The sequence below is a fragment of the Clarias gariepinus genome, chromosome 9 (genome assembly GCF_024256425.1).
Source record: "Clarias gariepinus isolate MV-2021 ecotype Netherlands chromosome 9, CGAR_prim_01v2, whole genome shotgun sequence".
NCBI lineage: Eukaryota > Metazoa > Chordata > Actinopteri > Siluriformes > Clariidae > Clarias > Clarias gariepinus.
The window spans coordinates 1,388,483-1,406,484 of NC_071108.1; the positions used below are offsets into that span (position 1 = coordinate 1,388,483).

The 18,002-nt window shown below is 37.7% G+C and overlaps 1 protein-coding gene across 1 annotated transcript in view; it reads right to left on the reverse strand.

Moving 5' to 3' along the window:
• Positions 1–481: 481 nt before the first annotated feature.
• Positions 482–18,002, reverse strand: part of si:dkey-21p1.3 (collagen alpha-1(I) chain) — a gene marked incomplete at its 5' end in the record, with an annotated part of 31,405 nt that continues 13,884 nt past the window's right edge. Inside the window, 43 exon segments of the mRNA XM_053503762.1 lie at positions 482–904; positions 1,057–1,239; positions 2,033–2,104; positions 2,232–2,338; positions 2,803–2,950; positions 3,070–3,126; positions 3,331–3,393; positions 3,547–3,564; positions 3,660–3,713; positions 5,384–5,437; positions 5,526–5,579; positions 5,944–5,997; positions 6,084–6,137; positions 6,233–6,286; positions 6,369–6,422; positions 7,013–7,066; positions 8,426–8,479; positions 8,601–8,654; positions 8,739–8,846; positions 9,225–9,278; positions 9,386–9,439; positions 9,528–9,581; positions 9,668–9,721; positions 9,828–9,935; positions 10,103–10,156; positions 10,670–10,777; positions 11,894–11,947; positions 12,055–12,108; positions 12,189–12,242; positions 12,329–12,436; positions 12,987–13,031; positions 13,116–13,160; positions 13,255–13,308; positions 13,932–13,985; positions 14,096–14,149; positions 14,246–14,299; positions 14,392–14,445; positions 14,964–15,008; positions 15,130–15,183; positions 15,282–15,326; positions 15,928–15,981; positions 16,065–16,118; positions 16,200–16,307. Coding sequence (XP_053359737.1) covers positions 776–904; positions 1,057–1,239; positions 2,033–2,104; positions 2,232–2,338; positions 2,803–2,950; positions 3,070–3,126; positions 3,331–3,393; positions 3,547–3,564; positions 3,660–3,713; positions 5,384–5,437; positions 5,526–5,579; positions 5,944–5,997; positions 6,084–6,137; positions 6,233–6,286; positions 6,369–6,422; positions 7,013–7,066; positions 8,426–8,479; positions 8,601–8,654; positions 8,739–8,846; positions 9,225–9,278; positions 9,386–9,439; positions 9,528–9,581; positions 9,668–9,721; positions 9,828–9,935; positions 10,103–10,156; positions 10,670–10,777; positions 11,894–11,947; positions 12,055–12,108; positions 12,189–12,242; positions 12,329–12,436; positions 12,987–13,031; positions 13,116–13,160; positions 13,255–13,308; positions 13,932–13,985; positions 14,096–14,149; positions 14,246–14,299; positions 14,392–14,445; positions 14,964–15,008; positions 15,130–15,183; positions 15,282–15,326; positions 15,928–15,981; positions 16,065–16,118; positions 16,200–16,307 — 2,901 coding nt within the window.

Below are 18,002 nucleotides of genomic sequence, written 5' to 3' on the forward strand. Positions count from 1 at the left end.
AATTATTACACAATATAATAATTAATATAATCCATCATTCTATCTATTCTCTACACTTATACTTTGTGTGTTCCCCGCCCCCCTGGAATAGGCTCCAGGATTACACACACACACACACACACACACACACACAGGAGGAGAGATTCAAACCCCCAACCCTGGAGGTGTGAGAAAGCAGTGGTAACCACAACATATAATATAATATAATATAATATAATATAATATAATATAATATAGTATAATGTAATATAATATAATATAATATAATATAATATAATATAATATAATATAATATAATATAATATAATATAAAGACATATATACAAAAATAAATCTTTTTTATAATTTGAAGCTGTATGTTTAATAATGTTTTTGTGATCCAAATTCAAAGACATTTAATTATTTAAACCTTTTTTATTTACTTGTGAAACAACACTTTACAAAAGTACCAAACATTCTGATGCTTTTTATGCTATAAATCTCTAACACTTATAGCATAAGTTTTATTATGCTATAAGATTTTTATTCTCACCAAATAAATTAATATAAACAATATTTGTGCTGTTTAACTGATTTTCTTTTTACTGTCAAACGTTTAAATCAAATTTGCTCCCAAAAATGTTATAAAGTTAAAATAAATTCATTTCAAGTTTTGACAGAGACAAACTGCATTTTATCATACACATACATATTTACACTTATGCTATTTATATTTAGATTTTGTCAAATTTTATCTATTTTAAGTGCAGTGACTCATTAGTGCCTCTGGATGGCGCTATAAAAAGCACAGAGGTCCAATTTCAGCCCTGAAGCTGGATCCTGGTAGTTTTCCTCCTGATAAGTGCAGATCTCTGATGGGAAGCAGGTTCATCCTCTCTCCTGTTTCTGAAAATCTTAGCTGAACCTGTGAGTTATATAAACATAATGTAAATGTGTGACAAATAAAATTTAAATTATAACATAAAGTGAAACCAAAAAGTGTCAGTGTGCCTGAAATACCACACATTTTATTTAAATAAGGTTTTATCAATTATTGGTGTGTTTGTGGTGCATCACCTCGCAGCCGTTCCTCGAGTCAGCGGTGCTGGAGAGACGGAGTTCAGCCCCAGAATCTCCCCGAACCTGTAGGTGTGTGAGCAGAGGAGCGGAGGAGCAGGAGACGCTCAGGGCCTGAGTAACAGAAGCACTGTGCAGACGCAGGAACCTCAGCTGGACCACATCGAGCTGTGAATACTCCAACTGTGCACACACACACACACACACACACACAAATAAACCCTAACATCAGATAGAACATTTATCATACAATGTAACAGATAAACTGTAGATCAAAGAACATTTGTATTTTTAATAAAGAATTATATTCTCAGAAAGTAAAATATAAGGTGTGTTTTGGGTCTAAACCAGTAATTTTTTTGTTAACATGTTAATTTATAAATCTGTAATAACTTTAAAGAGATATAAAGAGAATTTAAGAAATTGTTTAAAGATTTTTAACATAGCATTGCTTAATTTATTACTTATACTTAAAATAATTAAATGTTTTTTATTAATTTTTTTTATTTCTTTAACATTTCCATCCATCTTTTTAATTACTAGTTTGTTTTTTGTTTGTTTTCTTTTTAGTTTTTAAAGACGTGTTTAAATCATAGATTTTTGATGAGTTCAGGAGTTTAGTGCCATAATTTATATATGAATGTTGTAAACTGCACAGTATGTTGCTTTTTTTGTTAGCATTTTTTTAAAAAACTATTAATATTATTGTGATCCAGTCTGTGAAAACCTAAGTTTTTTTGTGATGCGCTGTTATCCACAGAATGTGTATATAGATATGATTTTATGTATGTAAAATCAGTGAATCATAATAAATGTCTTTAGCTGGATTGTAAATCTGGATATGTTTATTGATTTAACTTTAATTCGATTAACATTTATAAAAAATGGCACAAGAGAGTTTAATCTTATGTAATGAATAAAAACCTTGCAAATGTTACACAATGAATCATATAAGGTGTTTAGATGAGAGGATTACTGCTGAGTCTCTGACCCTGGAGTCACTCTGCACTCCTCTGTTTCCCGTCATCACACGCGGCGCTCCTGTGAACTAAAGATAAAAGAGTCACTTTAACAAATAATTATATAATAAAATTATAATAGTTATCGTTTCCATAGTAACAATGAAACACCTCATTACGTCTCTCTCTCTCTCTCTCTCTCTCTCTCTCTCTTACCTGTGATTGGACAGGCGAGACACAGGTGAGTCCACCGGCCGTAAAGTTACAGAAAACGTGCAGGGCATCAAACGGGCAGCCGTGATTCGGATCCACGTAATAAAATCCTGCATAAAAACAAGAAAAACATCCTAAAGTTTCATCTCTCTCTCTCTCTCTCTCTCCAGATCTTTCATCTCCTGCATTTCCCAAGAAATAAACACGAAAAAAACACCACAACTGCCCATCAAACTGCCAACGAGTGGGCTGTCCAAATACTTTAGAGGCCGTGGACATGGACAGACTTAAATCTAAATCCATCGCGGTGGTGTGCAGAAACTGTGTCGCTGTCCAAATACTTATGGACCTGGCTGTTAGTACATTTAAACTGGTAACAAAAAACATGAAGCAGCTGATGAGGAGAACTGAAGAGTTTTCTGTTCCAGCTACAAGTGCATTGAGACATGTGATAAAACCCTACAGGACACGACTAACACCACACTGTAGCACCACGTCTTATCTAGAAGGTGTTGTTCCTTTCCCTAAACCGATGTTGTACTGAGATACACAGGTAACAGTCCCTCGTCCTGACCGTCTTCCAGGTGAGGACGATCGAGTGTGAGTTCCCTGCACGTAGATGCCGGGTGCGCTTTAGTTCCTCGAGGCGGATCTTCTGCGTTTTCGTTCCCCTGAGCTGCGTTCTGAGATCTTTCTCTCCTCTGAGATCGGAACTGGTTTGTCTGAGGAGGAGAAGAACGTGTTAGACTGAGGAACGCTCCGGTACAATCTTACACGTGCACGAGTCTTTGTGATAACGATCCAACCACAACTCATTCTAATTAAATGTATTTCTACCAACATTTTGTGTTCCACCTCTGTTGGTCTCTGTGGTGCCTCCAGGAGGTCCTGGTTTCCCCTTAAAGAGCACGATGGGATAGAAAAACACATCCATCAGTAAATATTCAGTTTCTGGAGCAATCTGAAGTGATAAACTATAATATAACTAATAGTTACTCCAGAATGGACCAGAATGTGAGCGTCTCAGGTATTACTGCGGGTTCATCTAGTGTTTGTCTCTTTTTCTCTCTTAATTTTAAATCAGTGAATAAAACCACGTTACCGGTTCTCCTCTTTGTCCTTTCCTTCCTTTCGGTCCTGAGGATCCTCTCGCTCCCTTCAGTCCCTGTTTATGGAAATAAAGTTTAATAAACAGGAAAATATTCTTTGAAATAATGTGTCCCTTTACACACATAATCTACGGAGTCAGTTTCTCACTCCACCTTAACGTTCCTCACTAGTTATTAAAAATGAAGGAAAAAGACATGAACACTTTTACCTTCTTCCCTAAAATGCCCTGTGTGGAGGAAAAACAAGATTTAAATGAGATCATGACATTACTGTGAGATTTATTATGATTATTGGTTTATTCTCCTTCACTTTGTGACTTACAGTAAGACCGGGAAGTCCGAGCTGACCTGGAGGACCACGAGGACCCACATCACCCTGAGCAGAAACAACAACTTCACAATTGTGGGAAAAACAGAGAAATGGCAAGTAATATATTCAGCAGTAAAGCGGCTCAGATGGAGGGATTGAGTCTTATATGGACAGATGGATCTATAGGTTGATGGTCATTAAATATGTGATACTTAAATAGATGGATGGATGAATGGATGGATGGATATATAATTGTAAGACTAATTGATGGATGGACCCAAGGGTAGATTGATGGATGTATGGATGGATGGTAGGGTAAATGGATAAATGAATGGATGGATAGATCGATGGATGGATGGTGGGATGGATGGATGGATTTGTAAATGAAAGACTAATTGATGGATGGATAGATGGATGTATGGATGTATGGACAAATGGATGGATGGATGGATGGACGGATGGACAAATGGATGGGTGAATGAATCATTAATAATTGGTGGTGGGATAAATAGATGGATAAATCTTTGATAAATTTGTGGACAGTTCTATACATAAATGGATCCTTGCATGGCTAGGTGGGACCATGGACAATGAGATAAAATTACGCAGAACCTGTCCTGTCACATGAACATCGTGGTGAAGAAGGCCCTTCTCTACCACCTCGAATGCCCGAGAGACTTTTTACTTCTACACCATAGAGACCATCCTGATGGGAGACATCACAACCTGGTTTGTGATGGACTGTTCTCTCTGTTGTGGTCAGGAAAGCGCTTGCTAACACACCTGCTAACACATCAGGGTCATGATGGAGCACATCACTCGCTATGTTCCACATTTGCACACTGCTCATACGTTGAGCGTCTTTTGTTCTTGTTTGCACACCCACATTCTGGCTCATTAACACATAAAATGAGAACCAAGTGCCACTTTGAAACACAGACAGTAACACTGTGGCTGACAAACACGCATCATTACATTTCATACTTCATGGATCGATCATTCTGCTGCTGTCATACACACACGTCATATCTTTACCCTACTATATAGATATATTTTATACCTCTCAGTTTATGATTCCTCTCGGCACCGGCTTCTTTAACCAAACTGAAAGCGGCTCCCTTTTCTTCTTGCTACCGTCCTTGCTAACATTTTTGGGACCCATGGTGCCGTGTCTTCACTAAATCACATAATGCAAAAAAAAGCCACAAAAATATGTTCGCTTTGTTTGACTTTCCACTGACGCAGACATGTTTTGAACGGCTCCCAGACGTACGCGCAATGTAGCCGGCATTCGGTTCGGGTCATTCGTATGCCGGGGCAAATTTTTGGCAAAATTTCTAATGTGGGCTTTCAAATTATTTATTAATTTAGTGTAAAATTCTATTCTCTAGTGTTTTTTTCATTGTAGTTAAATCTTTCTATTCTATTCTATCTCACCATTTTAGATCACGGACAGTCGTATAAGCATTTCCCTGCATGTCACACTGTGTGTGGTTGTGTACATGCTAAATAAAATTTGAATTCGAATTTGAGATCCATGGATAATGTGGTACATGAATTCTTAAGAAAAACTGATGGATAAAAAGGTGGGAAGAGAAACAACTGATCCATTATTCTGTTTTTATGAATTCTAGCATTAATTCTTTATCACAGCTGCCACGAATACACGGGAATACATCTTACTAAAAGTTAAACATAGAAAACGCAATAATAGGAAATAAAAAATACAGTCGTACCTGTGCACCGTTCACACCTGCCTGGCCTTTAGGTCCTATAACACCTGGTTCCCCCTTTGGATACGATAAACACGTCCAAGCATTTATTATTTGGTCATGAATTTGGGTTACTTATTGAAAGTGTTTCTGGGATCGACATCACCTTCAGTCCTGGTGTTCCTCCGACTCCTGGGATTCCACGGATACCCGACGTTCCCTGTAGATCAAATGTGCTTTAAATGAAAACTGTTTTAAACACACATAATTAATCTGCACTGATACTTACTGTAGACAATAGTGAATTTTTATTTGGGCATTTTTTTGGAGACATTAGTTTCGTGTTCACAATCTGAGATTTTGGTCCAAACTACAGGAGGATGCCAGGACTCGGGCTTCTTCCTGTTATACCACAGATTTCACTCCACAACCAACACATCATTTGTAAAAATCTTACAGTTAAAAGCAGCCCATATGTTTAAGGTTATATTTGTAAAACATATCCGGCAATATTGTGATTTCTTTCCTAATAAAAATGAGATGCGTGTGTGTGTGTGTGTGTGTGTGTGTGTGTGTGTGTGCACCTTTGGTCCTTGAAGACCAACGTGTCCCTTTTCACCCCCGAGTCCAGGAATCCCCTGCACAACACCAGCACACATTCAATCTTTAAATAACAAACTTAAGTGAAGTGGTTTCACATGTTACATGTATCGCTGTAACGTACTCTTGGTCCAACGGGTCCAGAAGGTCCAGGTTCTCCTGATTCTCCAGAGGAACCCTGTAATAACAATGTTCTGTTTTATAGTTCATAGAAAAATTATATACACATTAAAATAAATAAACAAATAAAAACTTGTGGTCTAATCGCTGCACCTTTATCCCAGTCACTCCTGGTTCCCCCTGAAAGCCCGGAGCTCCTGCTGGACGCTGTGAGGTTTAAAGGTAAATAATATTAACACTATTTAATTTTTATAAATAGTTATTTCAAATTTAATGTTTATCCACTCACTGGCCTGCCAGGCTCTCCTGGTTGTCCCAGGGGTCCTCCATGTCCTCTGTTACCCTAAACAACAACAACAACAACAATGTGAAAAAAATATAAAGTGGAAGGTGGTGAAGAATTCAGGGCTTTAAGGTTCTAGGCTTAATGTGTTAAATGATCAAAAGTTATCACAGATCATTAATTAGCACAATCATAAAACTATGAAACTTTGAAATAAAGTAATTAAAGAAATAGGAAATTAAACACCTTGGACAGACAGGAGGGATGGAATTACAGAACTATAGCACTGAGGAAGCACACAGTTAAAGATCTGGAGAGGTATAGAACGTGTGAGCCTAAACTAGTGAAGAATTGAAGACTGGAAGGACAAGAAACCAAATAGGTGAAGAAAAATAGAGTAAAAAAATATTATTAAAGAAGTTAAAGACCTACAGTAGGCACATAACCAGCGAACAAAAATTACAAGAGATTTAATTTCATAGAAAAATTTATAAACAATGTTTACCAGCAGGACCACAACTGTTGTAATAATTAATTACAATAAAAAAAAAAAAAACAGGAAACAATGACCATAAAAGGAAAATCTCAGGAAAAATGTCAAAAGCCATACAGTAGTCTGTTTTAATAAATAAGGTAAAAGTCATTCTGACCGGATCTCCCTCGTTGCCTTGCACTCCAAGTAAACCATCAGTGCCACCTTGACCCTAAAATAAGGCAAATTAAAATCTGACTTTATTATTATTATTATTATTATTATTATTATTATTATATCAGTTTTTAATTAAAGTACAACATCAATTTCAAACTAAATCAGGACAGTATGGAAATTGGCAATAAAACCAAAAATTTGTCATTTGTTAAGTCTCTTCACCTTGCACAATTTAAAAAACACTATAACAGCTCATTATTTAATGATTGATAATCTTGTGGCTGAAACATCCTTCAAACAAGTTCTATCCAACAGCTTTCGTCCATTACATTATCAGTACAGACGCCCTTATCCAGAGCAACTTACATTTGTATCTCATTTTACATCTGAGCAGATTGTTAGGGTTAGGGGGTCTTGCTCAAGGGTCCAACAGGGGCAACTTGCTGGTGCTGAGGGTTGAACCTGGAACCTTCCAAACCGTAGTCCTAGAGCTACCCCTGACCCTGCATTAGGCAGGTTCTTAGCTGTGCACTTGTCCAGGGACTTCGTTGTCATGGCTGCACACTTTGCTCCATTAAGTGGCCTCACAAAGATGTGGTTCACCCCTGCCACGGGCACTGGCACACTCTCACACTCTGACTGGTGCTGGCTTTTGGACCAGACGCTGACATCAGCTTGGATGATCCTTTTCCTCTTTGACCCAGAAAACGGAACAGCTGCAGTTTCCAAAAACTATTTGAAATGTCGACTCATCAGACCATAAAACACATTTCCTGTGTGCTGCTGTCCTTCTCAGATGAGACTAGGGAAGTCTTTGCCGCCTTTGGACAGTATTGATGTACAGCTTCCTTAAGGCTTAAGAGGTGTTTAAAAAGGCAGCGAGGGATGGTGTTAATGGAAAAAGGTTTACTGGAATGCTCCAGAGCCCACTTCATAATCGCATTTCAGAACCATAACGATTTTTGAGACAGTGATGTCTGAGGGATCAGAGAAGTGTTCTTTCGGTCCCGCCCTTGACACCACCAGGGAATGTTATCCTGGATAATTTGTTGGTGTATATGTTGGTAAATCCGCAGAGTCTCGTCCCGTCCACGCTGTAGAAGGACTAGGCCTTTCTTTGAAACTACTTGTATACTAGAACATCATTGGTTCCACTGTTTAACGGCACCTGTTTTTCATTACCTTGGACAGTAATTTATACTTGTCCAATTGTTATTACAGTAGGAATGAATATTTTGCCATGTCCCACCTTTTTGGAGGATGTTGCAGCCACTGGATTTAAAATGAGTTCATATTTTCAACAATCAATGGACTTGAGTTTTTAATATAGAGACTATACAGATAACTCCTTAATGGCTTTGTACAGATACAGATAGGACATTAAACTGTAGCAGGAAGTAACAGTGATACTCGCTGGTTTTCCTGGACTCCCACGAGATCCGCGTTTTCCCTTCAGGCCTCGAGCTCCCTGAAGAAAACATTTGTCTCATTTACTCATTTTGGCAAGTGCAGAATTGTAGTTATTATTTTAATAAGTTTGTACTTATAAATAATGGAATAAAGATGAACCAAGACCAACACAGCCTTACCGGTTTTCCAGCAACACCTTTGCTGCCTTTATTTCCAGGAAGTCCCATTTCCCCCTTAAAACACATAAACATGCAAAAACTTTAACATAAGAAAAAAAAACACACAACTACAACTGATGCACAATTTCAGAGACTTACTTTTGGTCCTGGTTGACTTTTGATCCCCGTGTTACCTGGAGGTCCAGCAGGTCCTGGTGTACCTTTTTCTCCAGGAGGCCCTTTAGGTCCCAGGGGTCCCACAGGTCCCTAAGGAAATACATATTTTTATGTGGTAGAAAACTTTTCAAATACACATTATGAGCAAAAAATATGCAGTGATAAACAATTTAATACAGTTAATTACAATTACTACTTTAAAGAAATATTTTAATAGATAGATAGATAGATAGATAGATAGATAGATAGATAGATAGATAGATAGATAGCAATGATAAAAGTTTTAATGAAAACAGGAGATATTGCACATACGTTACATATTGCACATTAAAATCCTGAGTTAAAAAAATGCAAGAACATCCAAGTACACCGATGTACAGTTGATACAGTGTTTACTATATAATATCAACAAAAGCATGCAACGTAGAAGCTGTTTCATATTTCTGTATATTTTTATGAAATGCTCACATATTTGCCTGGTTCTCCGGCCTCTCCTTTCTTTCCTCTTGACCCTTCAATACCCTAAAAATTATAAGTCAGAATTAGATACAGCAATTTTACAGTCACTTAAAATATAACTGTTTCATTTTATAAATGAAAAAAACAACAACAACAATAAATAAACATACTGCTGGCCCTTCTTGCCCCAGCGCTCCAGGTTCCCCTTGTTCACCAGCGTCTCCCTATCGACCAAAGCAAAACCTCTAACTGGATTAAATGAGACAAAAGCACACTGCCAATGCGTACCTTCATTACACAAACACAACTTACTTTCAGCCCGTGGTGTCCGTTATCTCCCGCAGGACCTCTGTTTCCTATTAAACCCTGTATTTAGGTGATATTATGAGATATATTTCCAACTAACACATATTTAATTGACATGCCTTTAATGAAACACATAAAACACATACTAGTAATCCTGGTCCACCTGCAGAACCTGGAGGCCCCTGGATCCCGCTCTCACCCTGAAATGATAACAATTAAAGCCAATAAAACTCACTGCTGGAGATCTGTGTGATTGTAATAAGACGGACTTTTAATATTTTCTCTTTAGAATAAAGAGGTACTCACAGTAAGCCCATGTTCACCTTTATTACCCTTTGCACCCTCAGGTCCAGTTTCTCCGCCTGGTCCGTATTTGCCTGCCGAACCCAGACGTCCTCTGGATCCAGACTGACCCTATAGACATACAGTATCTAACACCACTCAAGAAAAATCTAGAGGCCTTGGAGTTATGAACTATAAGCAGATCATTTTAAATGGAGCTCAAGACATGAGTAACACAATTCTAAATACATAGTCCCTGTATACAGAACAACACCTTTAAACTCTGAATCAAAGGTTACCTTTTCTCCAGGGGGACCCTGCTCTCCGGATTGCCCTTGAAGGCCACTTTGTCCCTTAAAAATAATTGCACTTTAACGTTCTGTTCAACTGTTTCTTTTCAATAGAGTAAAATTTGAGTCACTATATTGTAATTGAAAAATGTGTTTAACCTAAACTGATTGAGCCATCTCTACCACTTGGTTGAGGTGTGCTATGCTAAAACAAAACAAACCATTATATGTCAGTGTGTTTTTAACAATTATGTCTTTTCAATGTCTTCTCGTTGCATTGTATGATAGATAACATGGATGAGGAAGCTTTTTTTTTTTTTTGTATTTGTAGATGTATTTAGACTTTTACCATGAAGTGACTCAACCATTTGGAAGAGAGCCGTACAAGAAACATGCAGTCTGTTAAAAAAAATAGCTTGTTGTTGCCACAACATTAACATTCCATCGTTTTTTTCTTAGTGAGGATGTTATATGGTTAATTACTGGTGTTTAAAGTGAAATCATGAACCATATGTTTTTATATTTGCTACAAAACCTGAAACAACTAGTTGGTCTGTAGTCTACTTTACGTCATACTTCTCGTCCAGTCGTTCCCTTTATTCCCTCTGGTCCGTGAGGCCCTCGTTCTCCTCTGACACCTTTTAATCCAGGAACTCCACGGAATCCAGGACTTCCCCGCTCACCCTGAAACGCATTGAACTTTCCATAACAGTGTGTGTCATAGTGGGGCGACGACAGCGGAACAAACAGAAAGGTAAATGACCACAGTGGGGTGGGAAAACACTGTGGATTTTGGCGCACATGGTTCTACACTTGGCTCATGACTTTGACGATCCTACAGATTCCCGACATCGGCTCTTCACACTCATGAGATTCTGGGAAATAGTGTCAGGGTGAGAAATGAACACGCGCTGCACTGGAGACCTACTGCTGTTTATTAGTTCACAATTATCACTCCTTAATCACTCATTGGTTCCGCCCTACTGCCCTATTGGTGCCCTATTGATGCCCACTCATAAGAATTGTTGGTTGTTTATTGCCCTATTCATGTCTTACTAGTGCCATGTTGGTTGTATGAATATACCACTATTGTCCTATTGCCACCACATTGGTACCCATTATTCCCCCAGTGATACATTTTAGTTCCACATTGGTAACTAGTCAGTTCCCCATTTTGCTCCATTTAAACCCCACTAATGTCTAATGAGGGGGATCATTAGTGAAAAAGGACACTTTAGTGAAAATTCTACTAATGAAATATTTTACACCCCTTTAGGAGACTATTTTTGGTCTTCTATTCAATTCAAAATATTACTCACAGTAGTGTTCTACTGATACACCAGTCATACCCATTGGCACTCCTTTAGTTCCCCATTGACATCCCATCCTGTATTACTGGTACTTCACTGGTAACTTCTGGCGCCCCACTTTTAATGTACTTTAACATAACATAGTGTAATTTATATACCCTAAGGGGACCGTATAATTCCTTTTAATCCACAGTAGCGTCCTACACCAACACCTTTTCACTAGCAATTTTCACACTTCGGTGTCCCATTGGTGCCTTACTAGTGCATTATGGGTAATCTGATGTTGCCCCACACTGGAGCTGAGTTGAATGTTATGAATGAGAGATTTGTACCCCATTATTTTCTCTCTGTTCCTAATTGATTTTGACTTGGAGGTCGAGGCTGTAATGCAAGGTGACACAATTTGTTTATAATTGCAATTTTATCTCAGTTACTTTAGACAGAAATCATGAGTTTAAAACTCAAACCCTACAATAGAATCAGAACTTACTGGCGCTCCTTTAAATCCCAGACGCCCGACTGATCCCCTGAGTCCAACTCCGCCCTGAAACACGCCGTTACAGAATCAGGGAATAAATCTAAGTTTTAGTCACCAAATTTACCATTTTTTAAAGACTTTCCACAATTTGATCAATCCAGTAATCAATCTACCTCCTCACCATCGACACCAGACACTCCCTCTTCTCCCTCTGCTCCTTTAACTCCCTGTAGAAAAGAATCAGATGGAAACATCATAAAAATCTAAACCTTATATATAAACAATCCGCTTGGTTATGGTAACGGACCTTATCTCCTTTTTCTCCTTGAGGTCCTAAAGCTCCTGCTGGTCCATCTTTACCCTAAAGAAAAAAAGAAAATTTTAAGATGGAATAACTTTCATGTAAGCACTGGAAAATAATTAATACTATTTATAAATGTTCTATACAGGATATCCAGGCACTCCTGCAGGTCCGGTTGGTCCTTGAGGCCCTTGATCCCCTGGTGGCCCCTGGAGGCCAATCATACCCCAGGCTCCCATATTCCCCTGCACACCCTGTAATATAAACATACTGTAAATAATTTGTGATGTTAATTAAGGTAGGACAAGTATGACTAAAGTGTTTTCCTAATACCCGTCTGTTCATATTATTTTACAGCCTTTAATTAAATAAGTTCAGTTTAGTTCCTAATTTATGAAGCAATTAAAATTATACCCAAATTTAGGCCACATCAAGGTTACCAGATAGAGCATGCTGTTACAGTAAAATAATCACCAACAGGCTCATGTACTGTAATGAGAGCTCCTCTGTTCTGAAGGTAGAGTTACCGCACTGACACTGGAGACTCCTTCCATTAGTGTTACACAAACACACTTCTCCTTACACAAAACTTCACATCAATGATTATAAATTGCTCTTTGTTAAATAAAACACTTGTTAAATCCTGGCTTGTTCAGATTATTCAGAAGGTGTTGATTAATTCTCTACAATAGCAGCTCTGACAGTTCTAGTTTCTTTAGTATTGGCATTCTTTAAAAAGCACTTGTCCAGTAAATATGTTTAATAAAACTTTTATTAATCGAGTTTGTTGCAGTGATTTCTTACCAGAGCTCCTCGGTAACCCTTTACTCCCTGCAGACCTCGAGCTCCCTAATTATAAATAAACATAAATAAATATGAACTAACATTTGTGCTTTAAATGCTTTTAAAATCACTTTTAGGAGGAGAACTCACTGGATGTCCAGGTTGTCCTTTAGGACCCTCGTGTCCTCGAACTCCCTGTAAACACATAGTTGGACAGGAACAAGTATAATCATACAAAGAAGAAGAAGAAGAAGAAGAAGAACTCTGAAGTGCTGTAGTATGTTCTCACCTTCTGCCCTGGACTGCCAGGACGTCCCTTTGGACCTTCAGTCCCTTTTATTCCCTGAAGAACACAGACATGTTAGCATGATACAACACTAAAGTTGCATTTTATTAAAGGTCAATAAACACTTTCTTAGGCAGATCTAGTGTACTGGCTCTAAGATCTGGTTCTGGAGGAACACCTTCCTGCACAGTTTGTGCTTTCTCAACTAATTAACAGCCTTTTCTTAATTAAAGTGGGTGTGGTTGAGCACTAGACACTAAACTATGAAGGTTTATGGTTGAGATCCAGTGCTGTAGATTAATGTGCTTCATTAGTGTTGCTAAACCACAAAACAACATTAAAACAGAAACTTTTAGTTATCAGTCATAATAACTACACTTTAGGAAGCAAACAAAAAAAACAACAAAAAGTTTTATTGGTCAGGACAACCAAAGTCTTGTTGATCTTAATATTATGTCCACAGGATCTTTTCGAACTTTACGTCCATTGGACATCAACATCCTCGATCTTAGCAATTTAAAATAACCACAAGCTGAGCAAATATTTAAAATAACAAGCTAGTGAATATTACTAAGGTTGTAAAAAAAAACTTGTTTGTAAATAATAAACATGATAAACAATCCTGAAAAATCTCCCTTGTCAGTAAAAAACATTAACTTTAGCGATCATTTTCTATTTACCTTCACTCCAGGATTTCCAGGTTGGCCGGCGGTTCCCCTGCTTCCCGGCTCTCCCTGCGAAAGGAAACCCGAGATCATTCTGTATAAAACATCTTGCACTGGAGCTCAGGATCCAATGATGATCCAATGACCATGATCCTGCTAGAAAACAAACTTATACTCACGTTTGTTCCAACAGGACCTTGTACACCAGGAGCACCGGGCTTCCCCTGCAAACCCTGAAGAACAAACCGGATCCATCAGTATTTCTAAACATTAAAATGATCTGGAAATGATCCTGACTAAGGATAAAGCTCTCAGTGATGTTTCCTCACCCTTTGTCCTATGGAACCTGGGTCTCCATTTGCTCCTAGTGCTCCTCTGAGACCCTAAAAGTAAATTGAACATGTTTTACTGTTTAAGTTTTACTTTGGTGTCCTGATATACCACTGAATTTTCAATGTGCACTGCATCTACTCACTGGAGAACCGTGAATTCCATCTTGTCCTCGAATCACTGAAAACCCCTGAAGTCCCTAAATACAAAAGAAATAAATCAAGATTCATTTTCAGCTGATGATCAGAATCCCAGTCATGAATCATCTGATATTAATTAGCAAAAAAACATTCAAGCACTGGGTTAAAGGTTAATGGAGGCTGTCTAGCAAAAGTTAGAGATTGAGTCTGTGATGAGTCTGTAGACATCAGGGTTTGGAGTTATGAGCTGAGAATCAGTCTAAGGATGTAAAGTTATAGTTAAGCATTTGGGCAAAGCAATTGGTTGTAGAGTTCCAGCTACAAGAGGGGGGTAAGTTTAGGAGTTATAAATTAGAGTTTAGAAGTAAATGTCCCTGCAGGTAAGCTACTGGATGTTAAGGATTAGGATTAGTTTGAGATAGCAGCTACAGTAAAAGCCAGGTTTAGGGTTTATGGATTAGGGTGTATTGCATATACAGTAGGATGTCGGTGGGATCAATGTATAAGCTGAATGTTTCTTTTTATGCATGTTTTTAAAGTCCTATGCATGTTTAAAGTGCTCTCCTGCACTTCCTACCTTCAGGCCTTTAGCTCCAGGTCCTCCTGGAAATCCTGTTCTACCCTGCAAACCCAAATCACAACATAAAAGATGCCAAATACTGGGCAAACATCTTCACAGATTTTTATTTTCAATATCATCATTTTTTTTCCAGAAATATAATTAGTCTGATGTACACAGGAACCTTGATACCAGGCTCTCCTTCAGGTCCTCGCTCTCCTGATCTTCCCATTTCACCCTATTAGGAACAACAATGTGTGTGGGTAAGAATTGTAACAGAATTATTTTTTTTGATAACTTCAAAACGAACATCATCACAGAAGAGCATGGTCCTACCAAAGGTCCTGGCAGACCCGTGAATCCACTGCGACCCAGACGACCCTTTTAAATATAAAAAAATAATAATATAAATGGGTGTTTCTCACTAACGCAATTTAAAAATTAACAAAATATGACCTGTTAAAACAATATTCAATTTAGACACAACTCCTGTTAGTTCCAGTCTGAAGAATGAAGCAGGTTAGCAAATGAAAGTTGGCCGCAATCAAAAGGTAACTCGTGCTCGCTAGCAAGTGAATCTAGGAAGGAAACTCTCCCGTGATAGCTGCAGTAATGATAGTAGACACAAAAACATTCTTCATGGGCTTTTTTCATGATGGTTATAAAGAGGTTCTCCCTGTAAAGGTGTAGTACGGTTCTACACAAGGACTTCAAGAGTCAAATCACAGAACCATTCTGATAGATAGAACGATCCTGATTTTCATCAGTTGTGTTTAGTTTTGGGGGTCACAAACAGAGGGCTGTCAATCAAGCTGCTCATTAGAATACTGGGTCACACCCATCTCAGATAGATTTGTTGGTTATCTCACTTTAACCATGACTGTTTGCTTCATTCAAGCTACTTCTTTTTAGAACATATGCATTAATTTCATTAAATTAACACTTATTCAACTCTTTAAATGGTCAATTTCTGATAGCTTACCTTATCACCTCTCGGTCCCGGAGATCCATTTACACCATCAGGACCTCGTTCTCCCTGAAGATGAAAACGTTTGCATTTAGGAATGAAAGTTTTGCTCTCTGTCCTTTTTAAATTTCTCTGTGAAAGACATTCCATACCTTGGGACCATCTTGGCCCTGTTTGCCCTGATCTCCAGCACTTCCTTCGAAACCCTAACGGAAAAAACACCATCACGGACGAGTGCAAATATAGATTTTATAATACAACGTCTGAACAAGAACAGAAAACTTTACCTGTGGTCCTCGTGATCCAGCGGATCCGGTCGGCCCGGGTTCTCCCTGAACACCTGAGCGACCTGCTCGTCCACGGAACCCAGAAAGACCAGGAGGACCAGGAGAACCCTGACACCATACAAACCGCATACACAATGAACTTCAAAATGGTTATAAAGTCACAAGGTTAAGAAGAAGCAACTCTAAGCATGCAAGAACCCTAACCCTAACCACGCATGACGTTGTACACATGTGTCACTGAGTTGTTAGAATTATTTTGATAAATGACATTGGGATCATTTTGAATTCATGACCTCAGCACAAACTTGCAAATACAACTTCAAAACAACAGCATTTATGCCACCGTATTTCTTAATAAATTCCTAAATAATTCCTTAATTATTAATGAACACTACTGAACATAGACAAACTTGTGTGGTGGAATAACCTGTTGTATTTTTGCGAGTATTTCACGAGCGCTCTCGTTACTGAACACAAACTCATTTCTGTTAGACACAAAACGCTCGTGCATCTCTATAGTGCTGTAGCGCTTTCGCTCTGTTCAACTCAACTGCATTAGCATAATGAGAACTTCAAGGGTGCATTTAAGAAATATAAATAAACATTGTTTTGAAGTTGCATTTGCATCACAGTGCCAGGGTCATCACGTCAGTGTTATCCCAGTGTCACGTAGTTAACGTTTGTCCAACGCAATGTCATCAAAGTAATTCCAATTTTTAAAAAAGCCTGATTACATCAGTGTTTCAACGTCTGTACTGTTGCCACATTAACATCGCCACGCTCTTCTGACAACCAAATCATTTCCCCTTGCTGAAATAAATAAGGTTTAATTGAACTCAAATTCATTACGGTGCTCATAAAAGGTGACAAATCCATTATGTTATATAAGTCTATAAACAGCACAGCTACCTGACTCTACATGGAAAATGAAAGTTCTTTCCCGAACAAACAAACAAACAAACAAACACATCTTCTTACTGGATTCATATTTATTATATTTATACTCTCCTTAATATGTATTTTATATATTTTTTCCCAATAAGATCCTGTGGTACTGTACAGTAAACCGGTGAGACCTAAAACACCATCTAATGGTTTTCTGTTGAATACCCCGACTGCACATGCTCTCACCAGGTTTCTAGTTGTTTTTTCTACACCAGTTATTTAAAGTTTCTTACAAAGTTATTACAAAGATGAAAAAGTTCTTATAACACTGTAAAGTATGTAAATAATTATGAATATTTAATTAATTAATATTAATATAAAGTTTTAAAAGGTGATTTATTAAGAAATATATTAAACAGCTTAATATGGCATTTACATGTGGGTGTGGTTTCGAGAGTTTATCGGTTATTTCTATTGGTTAGACCACATGTCATTTAAAGAGGACACCCAGACGCCAAACACTGCGGAGGCCAATAAAGGGTTTTTTTCTTCCTGAGTTGTAAACAAATACTAACCTAATGTCTAACTTTTTATACATAAATTATGGTTATAATAAAAAAAAGATTAGTTTATTTTTATTATTATTACTATACTTTCTTAAATGAAAACTTTAACTAGCTAGCTGACGTAACTACTGTAGCTTGAGTTTAGCTTTATGACTTAGCTATGTTAGCAACAGCTGACGTCTATAAAAGAAACAGAGAACCTGTTCGCGTTTTTATTCTTCAGATTTAAAAATTTAGCATTAGCTTATCATGCTTAAATCAACACTATTTTGATTACATATACATTTTTTTCTTATAATGTGATCAGCTTTTCCGCCAGGTGAACTTAAACGGTATAAAATATGAGTAAACT